Below are 26,369 nucleotides of genomic sequence, written 5' to 3' on the forward strand. Positions count from 1 at the left end.
ATTTGCCAGCAAGTTAGCCATACTGTACTTTGGGTTTTAATTAGCAAGGTAGTATGCATGTTGGGAAAAGCATACTATATAACACATCCATAAATCCTCTATCCTTTTTTCTTGATTGGTTTTTAAATAAAACGTGACAGCAAATCATTGGATGAATGTAAAATGTCCATCCTATTCTCTGATAAACTAGTTAGTCATTCTTCATGTTGCTCATGGCAACTTAAGGGGAGCTAAAGGGCAGAAGGGCCTTTATATCATCACTGCCGGGCAGAAACCTCGTATCTCCAAGTTTCAAATTCTTTTTTTTTTTTTCGCAAAGCAAAGCCCTGCTTCATCAAACAAGGCCGTCGCACGAAAGTAGTGAAAACAGCAGATCTACAAGCACACAGCTTGTAGATCTACTATTTTCACTAGTTTTGTTTTGTTTTAGAATGATAAATACAAAACAAACGGTTTTGGACATACAAGGTTTCCACCCGACGACGACGATATGCAAGTCAAGTTGATTCCCCCAACATCACCACTGCTATGATTCATGAACAACAATACATTTCAACAAAGAATTAAATTAATAATTGGAGATGTATACAGTAACGCCCTTGTGTTATGTCTCACCATGCTTGACTTCAACATGCTTGCATGTTTACGTTTCATCCCACCCTGTGCCAGCAGGGAGTGCTAGAGACTGCCACTGTCACTATTTCAACATGTTTCATTATCAAGACACCTCATAAATATATAGTTAGAATGATTAACAAAATGTCATAACTGGAACACTATAAGAAAACATCATGAAATAAATACTATGAGTATTGTGTCAAAAGTGCAACTGAAAGGTTTTGTTCAAAAATACGAGATTTCTTATATTTCTTTAAAGAAACGAAGTCATTATATAATAGGCAGAGTTCCATGATATATCTATCTAATCTAATACACAAATGAAATGACAACTTATTCATTATTTGATTGCTTTTTGTTTGTTTGTTGCAACATTAGCTTTACATTCATGTTAGCGATCATCTTTGGAAAACATTTTAGTTTTTGCATGCATGTCATCTATTAGGTGGATATCACAATTTAGAACAAGATCTATCAACCTTTGATGTGATCTCAAGCAATCATTTAGAAGTACCTGACAAACCGGATTAACAAGCACTAAATAGATTAAAAGAAAGAAAAAGCAGAAAGTGCATCTGAAATATGTAAGTAATAACTATGCATTGTACATAATTATATTCAAAGTCATGGTACAATGAAATGTTTTTACTTTTACAAAATGACTCTCCTTTATCTACTATCAATACCGAAAATGTACTGTAAAAATATTTATGGAGAATGTAATTAAATACCATACCAATCAAATGAACGAGTCATATTATTTCTATGATCTAGTGCAGTCTGTTCTGATTTGTAAACATCAATTTCCAAATTTTGCATATGGATTTGCACTAGAACACAGTGATAACATGAAACCTTAAACTGAGTGGTATTACCTCAAGTAACTTTAAATAGCAAATAAATAATACTTTTCTTCTGCAGTTTATAAAGACGAATAAACCTTGTAAGAAGCCCACACATAAGAATTAAAACAACATTATTTGAAGAGGTAAGCAAAAGGGTTTTCAAGTATTCCAGTTAAAAATAATAATTCAAAAACGTGGAGGTTACAAACCTTAAAACGGTGGGAAAATGTTACGTGTGATCTTATTGTATACCAAATGAGATGTGACATGTCACATATCTTTACACAATGTACTATTACATTTAATTTGTTTACTGAACCTGCATTTAAGCAACCTATCAAGCAATCTGTCAGAAGCCAGATTGGGTGTTTTGGCTAAAAATATAAACAAAACAAAATAAAATGGACTGGATATAATCTCAATAAATGGAAAACAAACAAACAAAACAATCGCCTTCAGCATTGAATTTACCTGAATGTACCAGAGGTTTGTACGCAACTCATTGCACGATCACACACCATCGGTGATCCAACACAGCAGGCTAAAGCTAATTTGTGCAATCTGCGTGTTCGGCAGCCCACTTAACACTGTAAAACATTCAGATAGCTCACAGAAATAAATGCTAAGTGCTTCGGTAGAGGAAGTGATCATTCCACAGGGCTTGCGAGGTGCATTTGTTCGACATTACGATTTAAGGGCTATATGGTTAACCACCACAGCAATGACAACGGAAGGAGTGCACACCAAAGTTGCAAACATGCCGACCATGGAGAAGAGATATACTGTAGCAGTCGGACACTCGTAGACTTGATGCCGTGTGGATTTACTGAGCAATAACCAATGTTTCGACTGGTCAAAATGTTGCTTTGCTCAATTAAAGGGATATTCCACTTTCAAAAAATATTTTGATCATCGTCTAATCAGGCTTTTATGAACACCCTGAACAGATTTTAATTTGTTTCATTCAGTATTTAGATATTTGATGTAAATGTTATCAGGCCCTCCTCCTCCAGGACCTTTCCCCATACACACCCATTGTTACTTCAAACGCCATTTTAACCATGATAGATTAATTAAAAACACCGATTATTTCTTCTGGTGACTTATAATACCATCCTAATACGTGAGCAGGCCGTGTTTTTTTAAAATAACTTTTTTCAATTATCTTTAATATTTTTTATTGTATTACATTTTTTCCATTTCCCCCCAAAAATTATTAAAAATAATTGAAAACCAAAAACATGGCCTGCTCACATATTAGGAGGGTAGTATGAGTCACCAGAAAAAATAATAGGTGTTTTTAATTTAATGAATCCATCATGGTTAAAATGGAGTTTGAAGTTACAATGGGTGTGTATGGTAAACGATAAAATGAACAAAATGTATTTTGAAAGTTATTTTTGATACTTGCTTGCTACAGTATGAGTGTGCGACTACCTTTTCTATTCAACTTCATCCACAGCAATAAGCTTCATTGAGTAGGGCAATGTGTAGGTGGCTGTGAACACGGAAGTAGGGCACTTGATCTCTCTATATTTGATCCAATGATAGCAGTCAATTCCACACTTTTCTATACATGTACTGTACATTCAATCCATTTTCTTTAATTACATTTCCCACATATTGTGCAGTGGAAAAGCAAAGCACTATGGTCTGAAAATATTTGGTTTATGTTTTTTTGCTATATTCTTTAGAAAATATGTATTCTGAAGGGAAGGGGAGCCATATAGCTTGGTGTGAGTCCTTCTTACGTAGAGGCGATCTTTCCGTGAACGCGGAATCGGTATAAACAAGTGTACTCCATGTGACCCCAGTTGCTGAGGACGCGTAGCTCCACAAATCGATACACCACATTAGTGGGGTCCTGAGTAAGTGAGAGTAGAGTAGAGTAGAGTAGAGTAGAGTAGAGTAGAGTAGAGTAGAGTAGAGTAGAGTAGAGTAGAGTAGAGTAGAGTAGAGTAGAGTAGAGTAGAGAAGAGAAGAGAAGAGAAGAGAAGAGAGAAGAGAAGAGAAGAGAAGAGAAGAGAAGAGAAGAAGAGAAGAGAAGAGAAGAGAAGAGAAGAGAAGAGAAGAGAAGAGAAGAGAGAATGTGAGTGGACCAATTAAAACAATAAATAGGTTAGACTGTATGTATTTTCCTAGCATGATAACACAGGAGCTAAAACTAAACTGTGGATGAAACAAGAGCTGACTTTTTATATCTCAGTACACACACTCACAGACAGACAGACAACATTTAACTTTATAAAGTAGATTTAATATATAAACTCACAGGGAGCTCAAACGTCTGTGTTGACTCTCCATCCTCATTGTAAGTGAACTGCCCAAGCAGTGAACCTTCTTCAGTGTCATTTATCATCCCCTGTTAGAAAAAGAGAGGGAGAGAGAGGGGAAGGAAAAAGACAATTATTATACATTTTATATTTCATTAAGGTATATATGTTTTGTATAATTGCATTGTGTAAAAAAAAGGAAGAATCTTTTGCTGGGCAGCTTTGGTTATTTCAGCTTTATTATTTGTCCCACACACAATACTGCAAGTCGCTCTGGACAAGAATGTCTGCTAAACGCCATTTTTTTTAATCGATTACTCACCCCATGGAGACTTGAGTTCAATAATATTGAACCAATAATTTGATTATAATAAATGTACCACCATTGATTCCGGATGGAGACCCAAATGCAGCCTCATTCGGAATCAATGGTCCTACAAAGAGTCTCCTCAAATTATTGGCTTAGGAATGCGACAAAAACAAACAAATATTATTTAACTCAAGTCTCTATGGGGTGAGTAATCAATAGAAAATCATTTTTGGGGTGAACTACTCCTTTAACACCTGCCAGGCTGCCACTATGTCTTAACTTGCAATGCGCGGGTGTGACTCAGCGCTATTTTGCTATCCTCCAATATTACTAAAAGAAGTAATAGTGCATTGCACTATTCATAGAAAATAGGGTTGTGAAGGATTTGTCTGTACTGGGCGTCATTATATACGAAAGCACATCCTGAATGCACCCTGAATCCACTCACATAAACCTGGAAGTCCTTGGGTGCCGAGTCGATTGCTCCCGTGGGGGAGTTGCAGCGGGGCAGATGGTCCAGGGTGACGTGTGTGATTCTGACCGGGTGAGAGAGGGAGAGCACCAGGATGCCCTGGACTCCGTGGAAAGCCCAACACTTTCCTGGGAGCAGCACCGGATAACCCTGGGCGAGAGAGGCAAGGATTGAGAGGAGAGAGACGTTGCAAGATAAGTCCATCCTACCCTCTAGTTTACTTGAACCACAATAGTATCTGTTTTAGAATGAACTTTCTCCTTAAACAGTGATGGGCCTTCTAAAAGACATGGGTGGATATACTGTATTAAAGACAGTTAAAAACAGAATATGTGAGAACTATATATTATGATATTGAGAATACCTGGATAACAGTGCGAGGGCTCTCGGAGGGGTACCAGAGTGGGAATCCAAACAGGGTTACACACGCTGAGCGGATACGGTATGTCTCTGAACACTTGGTGCTGATCACACTGGCACCTACACACACACACACACACACACACACACACACACACACACACACACACACACAAACATAAAAACAACAGCAGCATTGGGATATACACAGGGACGTGCTGGCCATTGGGAAAAGCGGGACAACTCCCGAACGGCCGGTTCATTCCCGGCCGGCCATTAGGAAAAAATTAAAAATAAAATGTCGGCCTTCGTTCCATTTTGGGGGCTGGGCGGCCAACAAAGTAAATCGTTACTGTCGGGCAGAAACCTTGTATCTCCAAGTTTCAAATTTGTACCTTTTTTCGCAAAGCAAAGCCCTGCTTCATCAAGCGTTGTGTGCTTGTTTCACTAGTTTAAATAATTTTGATAAATACAAAACAAACGGTTTTGGACATACAAGGTTTCCACCCGACAACAACGAAATATAACTCATGTAATTGGCCCACTGGCTTGTCACTTGTCATAATCTGAAATGGCAAATCTTTGAGTAGTAGCAGTGCTATAGAGAGATCTCTCTCTCTATAGCGCGCAATGAGGGCCTCTCCAACTCTTTTTCCCAGGCTGAATCAGGGGCCCAGCATGTCCCTGGATATACAGTATGTAAGTTAGAGATCGTAACAGAAAGAAGCGTCAAACCTTGTGTCTCCAGAGCAAAGTCTGCCATTTTGTCAGCCATGGGACGCTCCCAGCCTGTCTCTGTACTGCTCTCTTTACCGAAAGCTCCATTCATGTCCTGCTCCTGTCACACGCACACGCGCACACACACACACACACACACACACACACACACACACACACACACACACACACACACACGCGCACACGTACGCGCACACGCACACGCACACACACACACACACACTTAGGTCAATATTTGTTAAATAACTATTCCAGTGTATATTTTTAACTGTTCTTTTTGTAGTCTTTGTAAACTTTCCAAATTTAGACTACTAAAGCCTAGGGATGGGACAATAAGCGATATTATCGTTTACCACTTAAACCCTCTATTATTGGTAAAAGGTACTTATTATATACATACTTGATACAGTCTTTTTTTCACTCTCCATCAAATGTCTTTGCGAAAAAATAGCCGATCTACAAGCTCACAATGGGTCGCAACGCTTTTTTTCACTTTCTATCAAATGTCTTTGCTCAAAAATAGCCGATCTACAAGCTCCCAACGCGTCGCAACGCAACTCATTGTGAGCTTGTAGATCTGCTATTTTTTGGCCAATGTTCCGCCCCCCAGTATAATGGATTTTGATTATCGCGATAATATCGTAAATCGCGATTTCTTTTGTCACAATAATCATGATATGAAATGTTCATATCGTCCCATCCCTACTTTAGCCTTGCCTTGATGCGGTCCATGAGCCACTTCTCCATGGCCTGCTGGAGCTCTGGGGTGAGCTGGCTGTGGGCTGGCATTATGACAGGGACAGGAGCGGGCGCAGGAGGTGGAGGGCTCCTCTGGATGGACAACAGCTCCTGAGACAGCTACAGCAAAACAAAAAGACTTGCTGAGTAATAGGGGGAGGGGGATATTCTCTCTCGATTGATGCTAACAATTGACCAAGATATCGCTACTTTGCAGACATATCTTGGTCATTCGCTCTCATGTTTCCTTCTTTTTCTGCTAAACTGTAAATAGTCATTGTGGGGACACATTAGATAAACTATTAGCTATTTAGCAGCAACCTGGTGAAGTGACACAGCATGGCGGAGTTGTGCTGTATTATATCTCTGCTGTCGGGCCGAAACCTCCTCCAAACTCCAAAATGTTCATTTTCGGGAAAATGAGCTCAAGTGGAGTTAGGAGGTTTTGACCGAAGCACTTTTTACTACTTTTCATTGGTTCAATATCATTTTAACCAACACACAGATGTAAAGGGTGTTTGTTCAATAGCCCTGATTTATGAAAAAGACTTGGCCAAACGGGTGGAGTTAGCTGGTTTGGCATAAAGTGTGGGGTTAGGAGGTTTTGTCCAAAGCAATTTTTACTACTTTCCATTGGTTCAATATCATTTTAACCAACACTGTGGAGTTGAAACTCAGTGGAGATGTCAACCTTGTGCCATACATGGGTCAAGAACTACAAATCCCAGAATGCCCCAGCAAGATGGCTTCCGATTGCTGATTGAGGGCAGCTGAAAAGGAATGGAGATCTCATTCATTCAGTCACCTAACAAACTGCAAGAAGAACACCAAGCAAGAACAACAGAAAGATCCACTAAGCGGTTACTCCAACACACCAATGGTCGGTGAATATGCCTGTTCTTTTGATGTCGGCCTTAGCTTGAAATGTTTTGTACTAAATGCTCTTAAGTTGCTTATTTAACTTGCTTATTTAACTATTATTTTGTTTAACTGCTTGGGTTCAAGGTGAACCACTGCATTTTAGTTTGAGCATTGGTTGCATAGTGTTAAAGCACAAGTTGTCAAAAGTTTAAAGTTCAAATGTTAAAAGTCAAATGGGTTAAAGTTAAGGTTTCAAGTTAAAAGCTTAAGTTTAATACTAAAAGTTATGCTTGAATTTAAGATGTTAATTTACAGAAAAGAGCTGATCTACAAGCTCTTAGCCATTTTCTTTATTTAATTCAATTCATTTGACCTGCTTGTAAAGTTGATTCTTTAATTCATTTGAACTGTTAATTCGTTTAGTTTAAATGTTTAACCAAATTGAACCTTTAATACTAAAATGATTAGTTTATTGGTTGTTAAAATGGTTTTCCATTTAAAAGATGTACTTGTTTAATGGACTTAAATTAATTCATTTACATGTATTTAATTAAAATCTGTACATTCATATGCCAAGTAATGTATTTGTTAGACATTATTTAAAGGTTAAAACTTGGGGGTTAAAAGGTTACAAATTTAAGTTTAAAAATGATTCTTTAAAACATGTTTGAGTTTAAATGTTTAGAAACCTTAAACAACAAATTGAAAGTCTAAAATTATTCAGACGTTTAAAAGCATTTGTAAAACCATTTGGAAATATGTTACATTGTTAACATCTGTTTCTGTATTTAGTAGTTTGTTAGAGAATTACTTACTTCTGAAAACACAAACCTGAAAACATGTAATTGGTGAAATGTCTTGTCACTTAAATGATTGACTACTTTACTTACCTTATTACCTTTAAAATACTTTACTTAACTACTTACCTCTAGATACTTACCTTAATTACTTTAAATGTAATTACCTGGTTCCATGCTCTGTATTTAGAAGAGATGCTTTATTTGAATTACAATGTTGTTAACCCTTTTTCTTTTCTGTGTTTTGAAGGTTTACAACCTATTCCTAATTTCTGATGAAATTGAAGATCAACTACATGCCCAACAAAGTTTGGAAAATAAAGTTGATCAAATTGGAAAGAGTTGGTCCGTGTGTCCTTTGGAGTATTGAGTGGAACTTAACAGTTGTAAACCAGCGGAACAGCCCTGGGACTGAAGATTAAGGGCTTCAAAAAACCAGAAGAGCTGTGGACGCCGGAAGGAAGGAAATAAAGATGGCTGAAGAAGCACTGGGGAAGTCAGTCAAGTTACTGAAGCAGGAAAGGACGACTGCAAAGAGCAACTTCACCAAACTGGCCAACTTTATCTCAAGAGGAGCAGATGGCATGCTGAAATCCGAATTAAAGGAGGAATTCGCAAAATTTGCGGAACGTTTCAGGTCAGTGCTGGACGCAAATGAAGATTACAGGATTGGCCTGGAGGCTGACGCCAGGAAGGATGATTCAGAAGCGGAGCTCGAAAAGCAGCAAGTGGACAAAATCCAAACAACTATGAAAGAAGCCGAAGTTAAAATGGAGGAGATCAAGGACATTGTTCAAACCAGCCTGTGGGGAAGATATGGCAAAAATGAGCTGAAAACTGCAATTGCTAAGGCAGAAGACACCATTGAAAAAGCTGTCAATGTTCCAGTTGAAAGCAACAACATGGAGGGCTATGACGTTCACCTCACCTTATTGAACGAGAAGTTAAATGCGGCGATCCATGCCATGTCTGTTTGGGAGAAGTGGATCCCTCAGGCATCCAAAGACGAGTTGGAAGACAGACTTGACAAACTAATAGCAGCTCATGACAAGCTCAAGCTAAGAAAGGCTGAATTTGCCACATCCAGAAGGCTGGCTGATCGAGGTGCAAGCAGCAAATCTGTCCAACCAACACCTCTCCCCATTGTCAGAATAAAACCTACTTCCCTACCCATCTTCCATGGAGGTAAAAGAGACTATCACAGGTGGAGGAAGGATTGGGAGAGCCTGCAGAAGCAAGGGGAGCCCACCGGATCACCAGAAGTCAAGAAGATTCAGCTGTTGGAGAGTGTAAATGAATCCATTGCCAAAGACCTAAGACTGTCCACTTACACAACAGCTGTGGATATCTTCAGAGTCCTTGAAAACAGATACGGGAACAAGTCCACGATCACAATTGAAATCCTGGAAGAACTGGACAGGATGGCTCAAATCAGGGGGAACCAGCCGAGGAAGGTCATTGACCTAATTCAATCAGTGGAGAAGGCCCTAGCTGACCTGACAGAGTTGGGAAACTCAGGAGCCATGAGAAACCCCCTGGTCATCAAGTCCATTGAAAGTAAGCTTCCAGATTTCATACAGAGAGACTGGCTGATGTTTATGGTTGAGCCCACCAACAACGTAACCCCAGATAATCATTTTGATATGCTCCTGAAGTTCCTGAAGAATCAAGAGGAAATTCTGGAAAGGCTTGAACAGCTGAAGATTGGGGACGAAGTGGACAAGCCTGACAGGAGGCAAGAAAAGAAGTTTGCTTCTACCAGAGCCACAAAGAAAGATGCTGATGAAGTATGTGGCATCTGTGGTGATGGTGGACACACCAACAAGATATTCTTCTGCAAGAAGTTTAAAAGCTTGAAGCTGCCCGAGAAGAAAACCGCCTTGAAGAAGATGGGAGCATGCAAGAAATGTCTGGGACATCATGATGCAGATGGCTACTGCAGAGACAATTTCCTGTGCAGAAATGCAGACTGCAACAGGGAAGGCAGTGCATCTGACCACCATTACTTCCTATGCCCAAAAGCAGAGGCCAGAAGAGAAGAGGCCAGAAGAGGAGAAGGGAAAGGTGGAAAAGATGGAAGAATAAAAGCAAAGTTCACAGAGGAACAGGAGGTGTTCTTGTCAGAACTTTCCCCAGAGCTGGCAGAGAAATGCAGAAAGGCATTTACAAACAGAGCCTCAGTGACACTCAAATCAGCAGGCCAGTCTAAACTCCTGGAGGAAAATGGGCTGACTGAATTGCCTGTAATCATGATGCTGTTGTTGGTCACAGCAAATGCAGGTCAGAAGATCGGCACACTAATAGACCTAGCATCAGACACAAATTATATAACCCACAAAGCTGCCGAAAGACTGGGCCTGAGAAGTGAAGACATAACGCTGGTCGTACATGGAGTTGGAGGAATGACCATGAAAGTCAAGACGAAGAGGTACCTCCTAAAAGTAAGAGTGAAGACTCCAAAAGGAACTGAACGAGCGCATCAACTGGTCTGCTATGGCCTGAAGGAAATTGCAAAGGTCCGTCAAGCAATTCAACCTGAACAGTTAAAAAACTTCTTCCCAGATGTCCAGCTCGAAGATTTGAAAAGACCAGAAGAAGTCGAACTTCTCATAAGCCATCGCGAGGGAAGACTCGCACCCCAAAGACTCAAAGTCATCGGAGACCTTGTGCTATGGGAAAGCCCACTGGGCAAGACAGTAGGCGGAGCACACCCTGACTTGCTCGAAGAAGTGGCAGTTGCAGCATACGAGTCAAGAACCCACTTCGCTCGCTCCATGAGAACCGCTGCAGTCCGATATCAGGAAATCACAGTTCCAGCAACTGAGCCAGCCTGGCTGCAGCAAGAGGATGTGGCCCACAAAAATACATCTGCCAGTAACCGTGAGGTCCTTAAGTGGTGGCACTGGGACAGCATCGGAGCTGCATGTGAGCCAAGATGTGGAGGATGCCGATGTGGAAGCTGTCCTCCAGGAGGAAAGGACATGACCCTGGCAGAGGAGAGAGAGTTTGTGATCATTAAAGGAGGCCTCACCTACAAGGAAGAGGATGCTCACACACCAACTCCACACTGGGATGCCAAGTACCCCTGGACTGAAGATCCAGCGTCTCTTCCCAACAACAAAAGAGCAGTCCAAGCTTGCCTCTTAAGGATGGAAAAGCAACTGAGCAAAGAGCCAGACTGGAATGTCGCATATACAACCCAGATCCATGAAATGGTCGAAAGAGGCGCAGCCATAAAGCTCACCAGTGAAGTCAACAGAGTGGGTGAAATCCAGAAGGCCGGACCAGTGCAAGACTGGTGGTGGATCCGTGGAGATCTGAACATAGCAGACATCATAACAAGAGGAGGCACTCCTGAAGATTTAAAGGAAAATTCCACATGGCAAAGAGGACCAGAGTTCCTGAAGTGGCCAGTGGAGGAGTGGCCTATTCAATCAGCTGGAGAAGTTGCAGCCCATGCCAGGGAGAGTGGAAACAAGCTTCAAAGGAAGGCATTCTCAGCTGCATTGACTAGAGCTCAAGCTAAAATGAGTCTGCAGAAAGAAGACCCACTGGCCACTCAGGAAAAGGGAAGTCCTTGTCAAGAGTCAAAACTCACTCTGCCAAGAAGAAAGCCCACTGGCTGGGTTAAACATCTTGTGGATGTTAAAAGGTTCAGTAGCCTGACCAAACTGAGCAGAGTTATTGCCTGGACACAACGAGCTGCCGAGAAGTGGCTGAAGAGGAAGTCAAACCCAGAACAGTCGAAGTGGGAGGCAAGAGCACTCACGCAGGCTGGGTTGACTGGCACAGAACTTGAAGGTGCACGTGAAGACCTCTTCCTCGCAGCTCAAGACGGTGTAACCTATCCAGACACAACTCTCAGCAGATTGGCAATATACAAAGATGTGAACTCTGGACTCCTAGTTTGTGGAGGCAGAATCCAGATGTTCAATGAAGATGAGACTGCCGTGCCAGTTTTACCATTTGAACCTGCTCTGGAAAAGATGTACAAATTTCTTGACCAACTGGACAAGGCTCAAGTTGAAGACACAGCTGCCAAGCATGGAACGGAATGGTCTTGGAAGATCCACCCCGCAGACTCTCCCCACAGAAATGGGGCAGCAGAGGCTGTCAAGGTCAAGCGGGCCTTGAGCAATGATGGTGGAGACGGCGTCTTCACCTGGGGTGAATTCCAAACCTTCCTCCTCATGGCAGCCAACCTTGCTAATGAGAGACCCATTGATGCAAGAACTCAAAGCAGGGAAGACTGTGTGGAGTACATCACCCCGAATTCTCTGCTCCTAGGGCGTGCCAACCCTAAGGGAGACCCTGGAGGCTTCCAGTTTGATGGCTATCCATACAAAAGACTGCAAAGTATTCAAGCTGAGGTCAGCAAGTTCTGGAAGAAATGGAGCCAATTGGCTGGACCTAATCTATTTATAAGGAACAAATGGCACACCAAAGAACGAAATGTTGCTGTCGGAGATGTGGTCTGGTTGGCTGACCAAAATGCCCTGAAAGGACAATACAAACTGGCCAGAGTAGTCAGTGTCAACACTGACAGCAAAGGCATCGTAAGAGATGTGCTTGTGAAGACCTTTCCCAGCTATCCTGTCCCCATCAGGAAGGAAACCGACAAGGAGAAACCGACTTCAAGAACCAAGAGGCTCAAACACAAAATCCCGGCCACACTACTTCATAGAGATGTCCGACGCCTTGTCATTCTGGTTCCGACTGATGAACAAGGGAGTGAAGGACCTGTGTGACCTCTCAGGGTTAAAAACCCATGAGCTCAAGTGGGAGGTGTGGAGTTGAAACTCAGTGGAGATGTCAACCTTGTGCCATACATGGGTCAAGAACTACAAATCCCAGAATGCCCCAGCAAGATGGCTTCCGATTGCTGATTGAGGGCAGCTGAAAAGGAATGGAGATCTCATTCATTCAGTCACCTAACAAACTGCAAGAAGAACACCAAGCAAGAACAACAGAAAGATCCACTAAGCGGTTACTCCAACACACCAATGGTCGGTGAATATGCCTGTTCTTTTGATGTCGGCCTTAGCTTGAAATGTTTTGTACTAAATGCTCTTAAGTTGCTTATTTAACTTGCTTATTTAACTATTATTTTGTTTAACTGCTTGGGTTCAAGGTGAACCACTGCATTTTAGTTTGAGCATTGGTTGCATAGTGTTAAAGCACAAGTTGTCAAAAGTTTAAAGTTCAAATGTTAAAAGTCAAATGGGTTAAAGTTAAGGTTTCAAGTTAAAAGCTTAAGTTTAATACTAAAAGTTATGCTTGAATTTAAGATGTTAATTTACAGAAAAGAGCTGATCTACAAGCTCTTAGCCATTTTCTTTATTTAATTCAATTCATTTGACCTGCTTGTAAAGTTGATTCTTTAATTCATTTGAACTGTTAATTCGTTTAGTTTAAATGTTTAACCAAATTGAACCTTTAATACTAAAATGATTAGTTTATTGGTTGTTAAAATGGTTTTCCATTTAAAAGATGTACTTGTTTAATGGACTTAAATTAATTCATTTACATGTATTTAATTAAAATCTGTACATTCATATGCCAAGTAATGTATTTGTTAGACATTATTTAAAGGTTAAAACTTGGGGGTTAAAAGGTTACAAATTTAAGTTTAAAAATGATTCTTTAAAACATGTTTGAGTTTAAATGTTTAGAAACCTTAAACAACAAATTGAAAGTCTAAAATTATTCAGACGTTTAAAAGCATTTGTAAAACCATTTGGAAATATGTTACATTGTTAACATCTGTTTCTGTATTTAGTAGTTTGTTAGAGAATTACTTACTTCTGAAAACACAAACCTGAAAACATGTAATTGGTGAAATGTCTTGTCACTTAAATGATTGACTACTTTACTTACCTTATTACCTTTAAAATACTTTACTTAACTACTTACCTCTAGATACTTACCTTAATTACTTTAAATGTAATTACCTGGTTCCATGCTCTGTATTTAGAAGAGATGCTTTATTTGAATTACAATGTTGTTAACCCTTTTTCTTTTCTGTGTTTTGAAGGTTTACAACCTATTCCTAATTTCTGATGAAATTGAAGATCAACTACATGCCCAACAAAGTTTGGAAAATAAAGTTGATCAAATTGGAAAGAGTTGGTCCGTGTGTCCTTTGGAGTATTGAGTGGAACTTAACAAACACACAGACATAAAGGGTGTTCAATAGCCCTGATTTATGCAAAATCAAAAACCTAAAAATGTTGTTTTGGCCAGACAGATTATATATGGGCTCCATGCTTGTATTGGTATCAAAATATTGAAGAAGACTATTTAAACAAGTGCAGATTTAACAACATAATCTCCGCCTCCCAGATATAATGAAACTGTTCTTCGACTGTATTCTCCATTTTTTGAATTGTGCTTCTCAAAGACTGCCGTTGTCTTGTGTGTGTGCAGCAAGTACGTAGTACGAGCTGCTCAATCTTTTCATAAATGTGAGAGACGAATGCACCATTTACCTTAACATTGTCCTCTTCCACAACTCCCAGCCTGTGGCTGAGGCTGTCAGAGGCGGTGTGGGTGTGTGTTTGGTATTGCTCCAACTGCGTCCTCAGTGCAGCCACTTCCTTCTCCAGACGCAGTCGGCTGTCTGTGTCAGCGGCCTCCAACCTGGCCCTCACACCCTGCATGTCCAGCTGCAGCCTCTCCTCCAGCTGAGACAGTCCCACACATCACTTGTATTAGCATCAACTCCATCATAGAATAATGATAGTAATAACTAGAACAGGGGTTCCCAAACTTTTTTGTCTCAGGGCACCCCATAAAAAATGTTTTAATCCGAGGAACCCCTACATTATAATTTTCACTCCCAGCACCTTATATATATAGCATATCATCGTTGTCGGGTGGCAACCTTGTATGTCCAGAACCGTTTGTTTTGTATTTATCGTCTATAAAATGTACTAAACTAGTGAAAACAGCAGATCTACAAGCACACATAGATCGGCTGTTTTCACTAGTTTTGTGCGACAGAGGTTTCTGCCTGACAGTAATGATATTTTAGTGATTATGTTGCGAGGAAAACATTCAGATATAGCCATTTTGGTTAGAACTGACTGAAAATAACTGTGTACTTCAAGTTTAAAATGATACTAATTTTTTTTCCCAAATAAATTCCAAATATTATCAAAAGATCTCGCGGCACCCCTGGACTGCTGTCGCGGCACCCCAGGGTGCCCTGTCACCCACTTTGAAAACCCCTGAACTAGAAAGATGCAATTGGATATTGCAAGCATGGTTGCCGTGACTCGAATTTTGCAAATTAATTTTGTTTTACCATTTGAATTTTCCACATTCAAGTCAATGGGGAACTAATACATGAATGGCCATATATGGAGATCCCTCATTGCTGTCCTTGTCCCTTTTATGCCCATAAATGGAGATCCCTCATCAATATTAAGCCCATATCTTTGGAAAGCCGAGATCAGTCTCATGTGGTCTATGATGTCAGAGATCTATGATGTCAGCCATCTCCATATTTGGGAAAAGTTACATTTCGATGGAGAAAATGAATTCACGAAATACATCCTTTGGGCGGCCGAGCTTCTAGTTTATATAATTATAAAACGTATAATTAATAGAAATAGCACGCATGCGTGTCCCGATGAAGCCGGTCGATTTGACATATCAAGTGTGTGTCACCAAAACTGTGAGAGGAGTAACACGGCAAAAAATACGTTTACTTATGAGACGATGGAAGATGGAATAAAGTCGGACAAGTACTATAGTCTGGTTGCCCTGCAGGGGCAAACCACACTAATGATAAGATTTGCCTATGTCGCTATGTTGGTCTCCCTGACCATGGGTCTCAGGCAAAACATAACACTCGCTCACTGTTTTGGTCAATGTGTAGCAAATACAGGAAGTGAGAAAGGTTGATAACTTAAAAGAGGATGAATTCTCTGACCTGGCTATGAAGGTTCTCCTGCTTCAGCAAAATGTCCTCCTGTAAAAACATGCACACGCACACGTTAAAATCAACAAAGGCCAATTTAACTTCTTTGAGCCTTATTTGAGGCTCCATCTTTATTTGAGATTTAGGTCAATGGCTTAAGTCATTCCTTCCATTTTCTCTTACACATCTTAATTCCAGTAAGGACAACTCCCATTTTATTGATGAGTGGGTGGACCAATCAGTTAAGGTGTTTCTTGAATGAACTTGAATTGACATTTAGTTTATATAGTCATGTTGGACTTGTAATGTTGCAGTGAGTGAAAAGGGTTTACATTCTCACCAGGAGACCCTGCATCTTCTTCTCTACAGCAGCAGACACCATGGCTGGGTCCTAAAGGGAGAGACCAGTTTGCCTTTAAGAAGACCATCCCGGAAACATACAATGGAATAGCCTAGGCCTCTTAGTTTAGTTTAGACCACTGGTTCTCTAAGTGGATTTCAGGGACTCTCTAGGTTCCTTCATGGGGTCTAAATTGACCCTTACAAGTCTGTAACTCTGACAGTGTACAAATGGAACCAAATGGACCCTAACAGGTCTCAAAGTTTGAGAACCACTGCTTTAGGTTCTCAACAAAGGGGTCCTTGAGGGGGTTCCAGGGGGTCCCAGCTAAAGGATTTACAGTTTGATTTCAACAACTATCATAACGTCGTTGTCGGGTGAAAACCTTGTATGTCCAAAACCGTTTTTCATTTTAAAAATGATTTAAACTAGTGAAAACAGCCGATCTACAAGCACACAACGCCTCGCACCGCGAGGCGTTGTGTGCTTGTAGATCTGCTGTTTTCACTACCTTTGTGCGACGGCCTTGTATGATGAAGCAGGGTTTTGCTTTGCGAAAAAATTTAAACTTGGAGATACAAGGTTTCTGCCCGACAGTGACGATAATTAAATTCACATTTGCATGCAAACAGAGAACAGAAAACAGAAGGCCTACCACTGTAGCTATAATAGGCCTTGTGTTGGGAGGAGGAGGAGGAGAGGGAGGAAGTGAAGGGACCACTGGCTGCTTCCTGGGTTCTGCCTGTGTTTGGGTCTTTAACACAGTCCTGCGAGGCATGAGAGAGGCCAACCAGGGGAAGAGGAACCAAATACCTGGGAGAACAGAGAGAGAATGCAGACTTGACTAGGGGTGCAACTAGTAGTGTATCGATTTATATTCTTAGGGATTATTCTATCCATTCTTTTTGGGATTAATACAACCAAATAATAAAGAAGTGCATTTTTTTAATAGCCTACACACTTTTTCGATGCACTGTGAGCTTGTAGATCTGCCATTTACGCTATTTTAGCGACTGGATGTGTGCAAAAATGTGTTTGAAAAAATCTGCCTGATGGTGGCGCTATATGGGACAGATCTATGTTGATGACATCAGTGTAGAGCAAGTGTGTACCGATTTGCGTGATTTTAGGGCAAAATTTGTAGGAGCAGTGTCCAAAAATGTGTTTTAAAAAATCGGCCTGAGGTGGCGCTAAATGGGACATATCCATCATATTGATGAGATGAGTGTAGACATACTGTGTACCGACACATTTGTGATAATCCTTTAACAAATTGTACATTTTTATTAAAATCAATGATTTTGTATTATGAATTAGTTCAATGAACTGTTGCAACCCCTAGACTTGAGCACAACACTGAATAAAAATAACCACCACGACTTGAATTCATAAACCTTCTAAGGGCAAGTGTAATGATGTGAGATCAGTGCCTAGATCAGGACTGTGGAACATTTCCAAATGTAATTTTCCAAAATATGTTACAGGTCTCATAATGTTCTTTGTGGAATGCTGAAACCAAATGGCGGTATGGTGTCACTTACTGAGGAGTGCGATGAGGAGGAAGAGGAGGAGGCAGGCCGCCTTTTTCCCACCAGGGCCGAGCGACTCATTAGCTGCAGGGTTGAAATGCAGGGATTTTGTTAAGCTGGTGCTAAGTCAAATCACATGAAGTTTGTAGTCTCAAATGTGCACTGCATATTATACACAAACAGACATGATGTGTATTAAGTACACAAAGTGGGTGTGTATATTAACACACACGTGCACACCAATGCATACTGTGTATACACAACTTACCTAAATCTGTAAGTAACTTTATTCTTGCCTGTGCTACTTCTGCCAATGGTTTGTTTGGAGTCGGACCTATAGAAGTTTAAAACAGATCATTATTTCTGTTGACCACACACACACATGCACGCAAGCGCGCGCGCACACACACACACACACACACACACACACACACACACACACACACACACACACACACACACACACACACACCTTAACATTAACTCAAGATTAACTTGACATTACTGCAGACCATTTTCCAAAGCATACCACTATGTGTTTCATTTTTGAGGAAGCCTTGAGATAGACACTGTAAAACAACATATAGCTAAATATAACGTGCAGTTAACCTCAAAGTTATGTTACGCTTGCATTTTAATGCAATTTCAACTTCTTGAAAAGGACAAAAACGGTCCCTGGAGAAAGACTGATTCGTGATTTAAATTGAAACCCGTCACTTACGGTATGAACCACACAATTATGTTTATCCAACACTGACTCACCTTTTTCACAGCTAATACTAACTGGGCGTGTTTCTGTGTGCCAGCATGATGTTAACAAGCTGGCAGAAAGAAACACCTAAATGTAACACACCCATAATTCATGTTATTACCTTCAGCCGTGTTTACCCATCAACACAGTCTGCTGTGAAGTTTGGCAACCTTTTCATAACTTTGGACAAAATGCAAAGCCGGTGACATGTACTGAGATGCACTAGTACCCACTAGGGCATTCACGAATAGTGATTTTTTAGTATTAGAATTATTCGACCTCAAAGTATTCGAATAGTCGAATATTCTACAGGACTGGCCAAACTGTCAAATATTAAGTAAGCAAGCGGCGAACATTGTGAAAATAGACGATCTACATGCTCACAACGCAATGTAGATCTGCTATTTTCAGATAATATTTATCTGCGGAACCGAGTCACATTAAATGTAATACCTACAATTCCAAGTGCTTGTCAGGGTGGGGGTCCCCAGTTCAAATATGTTTATTATGGGGGTCGCGGCCTAATAAGCTTTGAGAACCCCTGGTATAAAGCATTAACAAATTCATCCACCAGGAGCATTGACAACTCATTCTTATGACTTCCTATCTCGCCAAGCTTTATAAACTATATATTTTTAAAGAGAAAACAATAAAAAAAAAAAAAATAAGCGAATATTCGACTTCGGTGAACAACGTCGAATAGTGACTTTGATATTAGAATATTCCAATATTCCAATATTTGGGGAATGCACTAGTACCCACTTGCTGGACTGAGGTATTCAGTGCGGTGTCCAGTGCTACAGGTGCCGTCGCTCTTAGCAGAGGTGGGTCTCTGGTAAAGGCCCTCAGAGGATGAATACCCTGATTCTATGCTGTTCTGGTTGATCTCCTGCGCGTGCGGTGCATTGCTGAGGCCCCCAGGCCTGCTAGAGCCATACAGCCCTGCAGCCCTGCTCTCCTTTGGAACATCCGTCTGGGAGCGACAGGGTGTCTGGCTCCGGCTGCGTGCCGGCGCGAGTGCGGGGCGGGGGGTCGGCGAGGTGGTTGCCACGAAGGGAACGGAGACCACGGTCTGCTGCGTACCTGAGTTCCAGAGAGATGGAGAGGTAGAAGTGTAAGATCTGAGGAGGATCAGTTATCATCGTTGGTGTTGCACTCTGCACTGTGACGAAAGGATGTCATTATTACCATCGTTTTGGTCTGCCGTGGCTGGCGACTCAGCATCGGCCGAACTAACGATGCTACTGGCTCTGCTGGAGGTACGGGACGCGGCCTTTCGGTTCCCTGCCTTTTTCTTAAAAACCCTGAGTGACAGACAGACAGACAGAGAGAGAGATACAATGTTTTTTTGACGGCTGTTCAAACATGACCCTCAAGGCTTTGACTGGTAGTTGTTTTTAGCACCTCGTGATTCAGAGTAAGTAGAGAATCACAGGGTGCAGCGGTTGAAGGAGCATACCAGCCTTTTTGACATGCATGTGTGTCCTTTGGCACTCTTACTGTGCTCCGGTGTTGCGCACCAATTATAGCCTGTCCAGATATTGCCTATTTGTGTTATTTTTGGTGCGTGACATGGTGCACAACCAAGTGCAATTTGATCGAAACCAGTTTTTGATATTGTTTTCCATTATTGTGATTTATCAGCCTAATCATGCTTTTTATTGAAGACTGATGCCAGTCAAAATAACATATCCTAAATACCTCCAAACCACACAAACGTACAACACTTAATCAAAATTCTAGTCTGGTGTTTATGGTATAATCCTTTTAACTCCAGTCATTAATGTATAGTACAGAGCAGTGCTCTGTACTTAGGGCTTTCACTTCAAGTATTTTTTACAGATCGACTAGTTGAAGCCACTGGTAGTCGACTAGTCGTTAACATATTATGTCATAATAAAGAGCGCTGTGGCACGGCTTTTCACAGCAGCCAAGTTACCATGACAACGGATACTCACACAAACCCCACGTGTGCAAGTTAGCGCAACATAACAAGACCAGCATTTCACAATCGCCACATCCATTTTAGCTGCTACAGTAATAGAAAGCCATGCTTGGACTCACCAATAGCTGCTGTCTCTCGTAAACAAAGGCAAGCACATATATCCATTTCCATTTGCATGGTAGGCTAGCTCGCTACACAACACAAACACTCCTCTGTCTTTTAATTACTTCTAATCAAACGAACGTGCAGAACGTCTGTCGGTCTGTTCGTTGTATAAAGAACTGGGCTGTCCTCACTTGCTGCTTTGATCGCGCTACGATGTTATACTGTTAAACAGCTATATTCTGACTGTAGGACTAGTCTCACAAGTTGTCACAACTCACTGCTGTGTGCAGACGCAACGCGGAGTTTCAGCACTGTGGGTGAACTCTGGGTGAACTCCACTCCACTGTCTTTGGGGATTATTAACCCTCGGTAGGGAGATGCAGCTGCCAGCAAGGTGTGTGTGTGTGTGACTGGATAATAATATTCCATTTGTAATGGTTGTTAGAAATAAAACAACTATAATCGAATTGAAATGAGTTTGCTAGGCCTTCATAAAAAAAAAAAAAAAAAAAAAAAAAACGAAAATATTCTTTTAAATTCTTTTTTTATCGACTTTTCCTACAAGATCGACTAGTGGTTATACTAGTCGACTAGTCAACTAGTCAGTCGACTAGTCGGTGAAAGCTCTGAGAGCACATGGTTCAAACAGACACACACGTGCACACAGGTTTACCTGACAGGGCTCTCCCGGTAGGAAACATTGGTGACTGTGCTGGAGTCTGAGTCTTCATCAGACTGATGAACCAGGCGGGCGCTCCTACGAGACATGACTGTCTGAGAGAGAGAAAGAAAGAAAGAAAGAAACTGTTAACACAACTTTATTCACTGTTGTATCCAACTTTCCATTGCAGTGCTCATGGTGTAAAAACTAGTGAACTGGTTTATGATCTTGAAGGTTCTAGTCGTAGAGGTAGTGGTAGATTAGTGGTAACGTAACGCTGATTGCATCTCATATCAATGGGTGATTCGGCTGAATGCATCTCACTGATGAGTCAGCTATATCCGCATATGGAGTTTTACATTAGCATGATGTGAGCATGATGTCTCTGCCGGCTCCATGTAGCTCAACCACGCCCAAATATGGAGTTTGTGATGTCAGACTTAAGTTAGTTAGATATGTCAGATTAGCTCCATAGATGGAGTACGAGTACCAATATTCAGTGGGTAACTATGGCAACCTATCAATTACCCATTATATGAAAGTGAGTGAAGCCTTCATAACACAGTTATTAGATAAAAGTGGCCTTGGAGAAAAACATATTCACAATGGAATTAAGCTTCCAATACCTTATGAAGGCGGCATATTTTGGTAGCTAGTATATTTTTCACTGGCTCACACAATGCAGTACAGCATCACATAGACATAGAGAACTGCCCTCTGCAAGCCCATCTCTTTCTCTTACAAAGGGCCTAATTCCAGGCCCAACTCCACGCCCACATTCACAGCCACAGACCGAGCTACAGTCAACGGTAGACGGTCAACGGCACTGTGGAAAGTGGGGTCGCGGCTCTTTGCAATGGGGACGCAAGATTTTACACAACATTTTGACACGTAACGATCACAAACGTGTGTGTGTGTGTGTGTGTGTGTGTGTGTGTGTGTGTGTGTGTGTGTGTGTGTGTGTGTGCGTGTGCGCGTGCGCATGCGCATGCGAGCGAGCGAGAGAGCGAGCGTGCGTGCGAATCTCTCGGGGTCATCTCTCGCTGACCCCCCCAAAGTATTTTGGGGGGGTCCCCAGATCATTAACTTAATGTGCAACATTGTTTTCTCACTCAATAGTAAACAAACCAACGTAAAGTGTATAGACCTCAGAAATGTTACAGCACATATGCCTATATTAGGTTGTATTCGAGGGCGGGGATACAGTCAGTACATACCAGGGACATACCAGTGGTCTAGCACCCATGTAGACTATGACTCACAGACAGTATACTTGACATTACTGCTGCCCGTTTTCCAAAGCATACCGTGGTTTGTTTAGTTATCTAATAGCGGCAAGTAGCAGCAATAGCAGTTGGTCTCTGACTCTGACAGATGCCACCGTGACTAAAACCTTGCCGCTTCTAATCCAGCTAATCTATGACACTCCCAGTCCCAAACACACCACCCCCACAAAATACTTTTCTCTCCTCTTAAGCCCACAAGGGTGAAGGGGTACAAGATCCTCAAGTTGCGCACTAGCAGGCTGAGGAACAGTTTTTTTCCAGTGGTGTGTTCTAGACTTTTTTTGAGGGAATACTATAATCTATGATCCGCGGCTATTCGTGTGGCCAGCGCATACACCATGCCTATCAGATACACTACTTTGAGAGGTTCACGAGGGCATATGCTTTTTTTACAGCTTTTTTTTGTCTTCACAGCATACTGCGTATACCCGCGTAACAGGTAGAAGAACACATCACTGTTTTTTTCCCACAGGCCATCACTGTTAAATGACAGTGAAAAGTGACTTTGCAATAACTCTGCACTATGCACTCTCTTTGACTGATATTCTTGCCCTGCGTTCATTATACCATGTTGGTATATGGAAAAATAGACGTCAAGCAATGACGCTGCATAAGAGTAATGAAGGGGTAGCATTAAATACGTTTTATACTTCATCCTACTCCTTTTTTGTAGTATTTGTTGTTGCCTGGGGGGCTTGTTTTGTTTAGTTTGGTATTTGTTTATTATATTACCTCTATTTTAAATTTCTTTTTTTTTACTTTGTCTAATTTTTAAAACTAGCCCTTACCTGTTCACAGATATGAGCTCCGAAATGATGTGCAGTGTGTGGGTTATGGGATGTGCACTGTGCACACAGTATATGAGGGATGGAAAGTAACTTTAACTGGTGCTTGCATGATAATATGTAGGATCATCAATGTAAGAAATACCCGTTTCGTTTAATGGCTACAGAGATACTGTGTACCCCCGCCCGCCCACCCGCACACACACACACACGCACACGCACACGCACACACACACACACACACACACACACACACACACACAGCTGGTTAAACATGTTGCATCATGCTAGATGCAGAATAGATATGCCTCATGCTAGATGCAGAATAGATAGTAGATACACCATAAAAATGCTAATATACAGCATATGATTTGTGAAAGTGACAAACGGGCTTCACAGTTATGTTAGGTGTGAGCTGGTTAAACATGTTGCCTCATATCATGCTAGATGCAGAATAGATATGCCTCATGCTAGATGCAGAATAGATAGTAGATACACCATAAAAATGCTAATATACAGCATATGATTTGTGAAAGTGACAAACGGGCTTCACAGTTATGTTAGGTGTGTTCATATGCTAATGGTGATGCGATTTCAGATCAATTGCTCCAGCCACTGAGGAGAAACGCTGTTTCAGACAGACACTCACTCACTCACTCACTCACTCACTCACTCACTCACTCACTCAGACAGACATTCGGAAAATTATATGTTTGATGTTCAAAATACAGATTCATTCTTGCTTATTTTGTGTTTTTTAGGTCTTATCATGCTATTCTGCACCTCTGATCAGCCAGTCAGCAGAGGCAGAGGACCCCAGGGATCAATGGAGTGCAGCAATTCATTTCTAAGGGCCCTGTCTTAAACCCGGCGAAAAGCGCCCCCACACGCAGCGCAGCATGAGTGTTATTGCTAGTTTCTGACTCAGGCAATTGTCATTTTAACACCCAGCGCCCACATCGTGTGCTGCCTACTTAGTACCCCCATCTGTGTGCCCATTGGTTGGCTTTAAAATTAAATGAGAGGTGGTCAGTTGTATTACTGGTGCATTGCTATCTACATATACTTAGCTGACCGGAGCCCCCCAGGGCTCTATATTAGGCCTCCTCCTGTTTTTGCTCCACATTAAATATCTTCACAGAAAATACAAGCTCACAACACGTTGCAACGAGACCCGTTGTGAACTTGTAGATCAGCTATTTTCAGAAAATGTTCAACCCAAAATATACCCGTTTAAATCTTTTCACTCTCAAGAGTTAAATGAATTAACACTCACTCTGTATTTTACTGTGCCAGTTTCCTCCCAAGAAGATGAATGTCAATTTATGATAGAGTATGTGCTTACTGCTAACTTGTTTAAGTAATAACTTCCCCTGTCGTTAGTGGAACGAAAGAACCAATACAATAAGAAGCTGTAACTTTTGAGACAGGATGCGCCCACAAGCAGCTATCAGCTTGATACAGGAAGCCAGTGTGTGTGTGTGTGTGTATGTGTGTGTGGGTGGGTGTAGTATGACACGCTGCACACGCATTAGAGATTATGGCAGAATTATAATTCATTTCTTTGCCTGAAAAGGCCTCCACTGGCTCAGTATTTAAAACAAATGTTGTTACCTAGCTGTTTCTTTATTCCACACTGAATTGCAATTAGGATAGTATATTGTCGTTGTCGGGTGGAAACCTTGTATGTCCAAAGCCGCTTGTTTTGTATGTATCATTTTTAAAATGATTTAAACTAGTGAAAACAGCCGATCTGCAAGCACACAACTTGTGTGCTTGTAGATCAGCTGTTTTCGCTACTTTTGTGCGACGGCCTTGTGTGATGAAGCAGGTGCTTTACTTTGCGAAAAAATTTACAAATTTGAAACTTGGAAATACGAGGTTTCTGCCCGACAGTGACGATATACTGTATGTCTACAAGTTGTGAACTGGTAGATGGGATATTTCTGTATCTGAATAGTATAAAACAGGGCTTAAGTGTTCAAACTAGCCTCTTGCCACAGCTGAGAACAAGCAATAACAACTCCAAACAACACTACCCCTAATGACATTTAGGTAACCATGACAATGACAGACATGCCTCCTCTATTTCAGCCCTGTTTAACAGCAGCACACTGAAATACTGGGAAAGCTTTTCAATACTTTATCACTGTATGCAAGAACTGCAAAATATTCTGTATTTAAAGAGTTTCCTCCCACCTTGTGATATTCATGTAACATAACGTTTACTATATATTGTTTTTCTTGATTGATTGCAATAGGTATTTGCAAAGTAATTATAGCAGGAATTACATGATTCTGCATATCTTAACTTCTGCAATGTGACTGACTGGCTAAATTTAAACTGCAATCGTGTACATTGCAGTGTCAATGAAACGATATTGTGCAGACCTGCTTCCTCATGCTGCAATAGTTTGCAGCATGGTTATGGATAACAAGATATCTCTATCGTATAGACAATATTTGAAACACTGACATGGATTTTTAAATGAGCCTCTTATGTAAAGAGTAGAGACATAAATAATGAACTGCAATAGAACACAACAGTGATCTGCACATGACAGCACAGCACAGCATCTTATACATCAGATACAGTATGTGAACATAGCCAATCTACAAGCTCACTATGCGTTAACTTGCGATTTTTGATATTTTTGAACATGGACAAATACATATTAATGTGGGGTCCTTCACACAAACAACATTTGGAAGCAAGTTCTACGCCAAAAAAAAACAACCCCCCCCCCATCATAAATAATAAGCAGACAACACTGTTTCAGAGTGTAAAAATTGACCCAAGTGGACTTCTAATTTAGTTTACACTCCCAGAGTTAAAATAACACTGTGGATTTCACGTGGATGCCAGCGAATAAATAGCCCTCTTTCACATAGTGAGCGTTTCCCACCTTGTCGAGGGGCTTTGGCTGAGACGGGAGAGACGGGAACGATTTACAATAATTCCCTCAAAGCCCTCCTTCCACTTTAAATTGCCTCTCAGTTCAGCCTGCATCTGCAATCTCAGCCCTCATCT

General features: G+C 41.2%; 1 protein-coding gene across 1 annotated transcript; it reads right to left on the reverse strand.

Moving 5' to 3' along the window:
• sun2 (Sad1 and UNC84 domain containing 2) lies at nucleotides 1–24,656 on the reverse strand. Its single transcript, XM_080721213.1, has 16 exons — nucleotides 24,615–24,656; nucleotides 21,280–21,380; nucleotides 19,745–19,860; nucleotides 19,319–19,639; nucleotides 18,074–18,139; nucleotides 17,818–17,889; nucleotides 16,932–17,089; nucleotides 16,277–16,327; nucleotides 15,949–15,987; nucleotides 14,501–14,695; nucleotides 6,334–6,474; nucleotides 5,614–5,716; nucleotides 4,883–4,998; nucleotides 4,495–4,668; nucleotides 3,736–3,825; nucleotides 1–3,327 (listed from the first exon to the last, which is right to left on the reverse strand). Exons 2-16 carry the CDS (start codon nucleotides 21,372–21,374, stop codon nucleotides 3,211–3,213), a joined length of 1,854 nt encoding a protein of 617 aa, XP_080577339.1. The 5' UTR covers nucleotides 21,375–21,380; nucleotides 24,615–24,656; the 3' UTR covers nucleotides 1–3,210.
• Nucleotides 24,657–26,369: the final 1,713 nt, after the last annotated feature.

The sequence above is a fragment of the Nannobrachium achirus genome, assembly GCF_963921795.1.
Source record: "Nannobrachium achirus genome assembly, chromosome: 3".
In the NCBI taxonomy this organism is placed as follows: domain Eukaryota; kingdom Metazoa; phylum Chordata; class Actinopteri; order Myctophiformes; family Myctophidae; genus Nannobrachium; species Nannobrachium achirus.

Coding starts and splice junctions, on each gene's coding strand:
- sun2 (XM_080721213.1), bottom strand. CDS start 21,374: ATGTCTCGTAGGAGCGCCCGCCTGGTTCATCAGTCTGATGAAGACTCA. Junction 16,328..16,931: donor GGCCTATTATAGCTACAGTG/GTAGGCCTTCTG, acceptor CTCTCCCTTTAG/GACCCAGCCATGGTGTCTGC. Junction 14,696..15,948: donor AGGAGAACCTTCATAGCCAG/GTCAGAGAATTC, acceptor GGACTGTCTCAG/CTGGAGGAGAGGCTGCAGCT.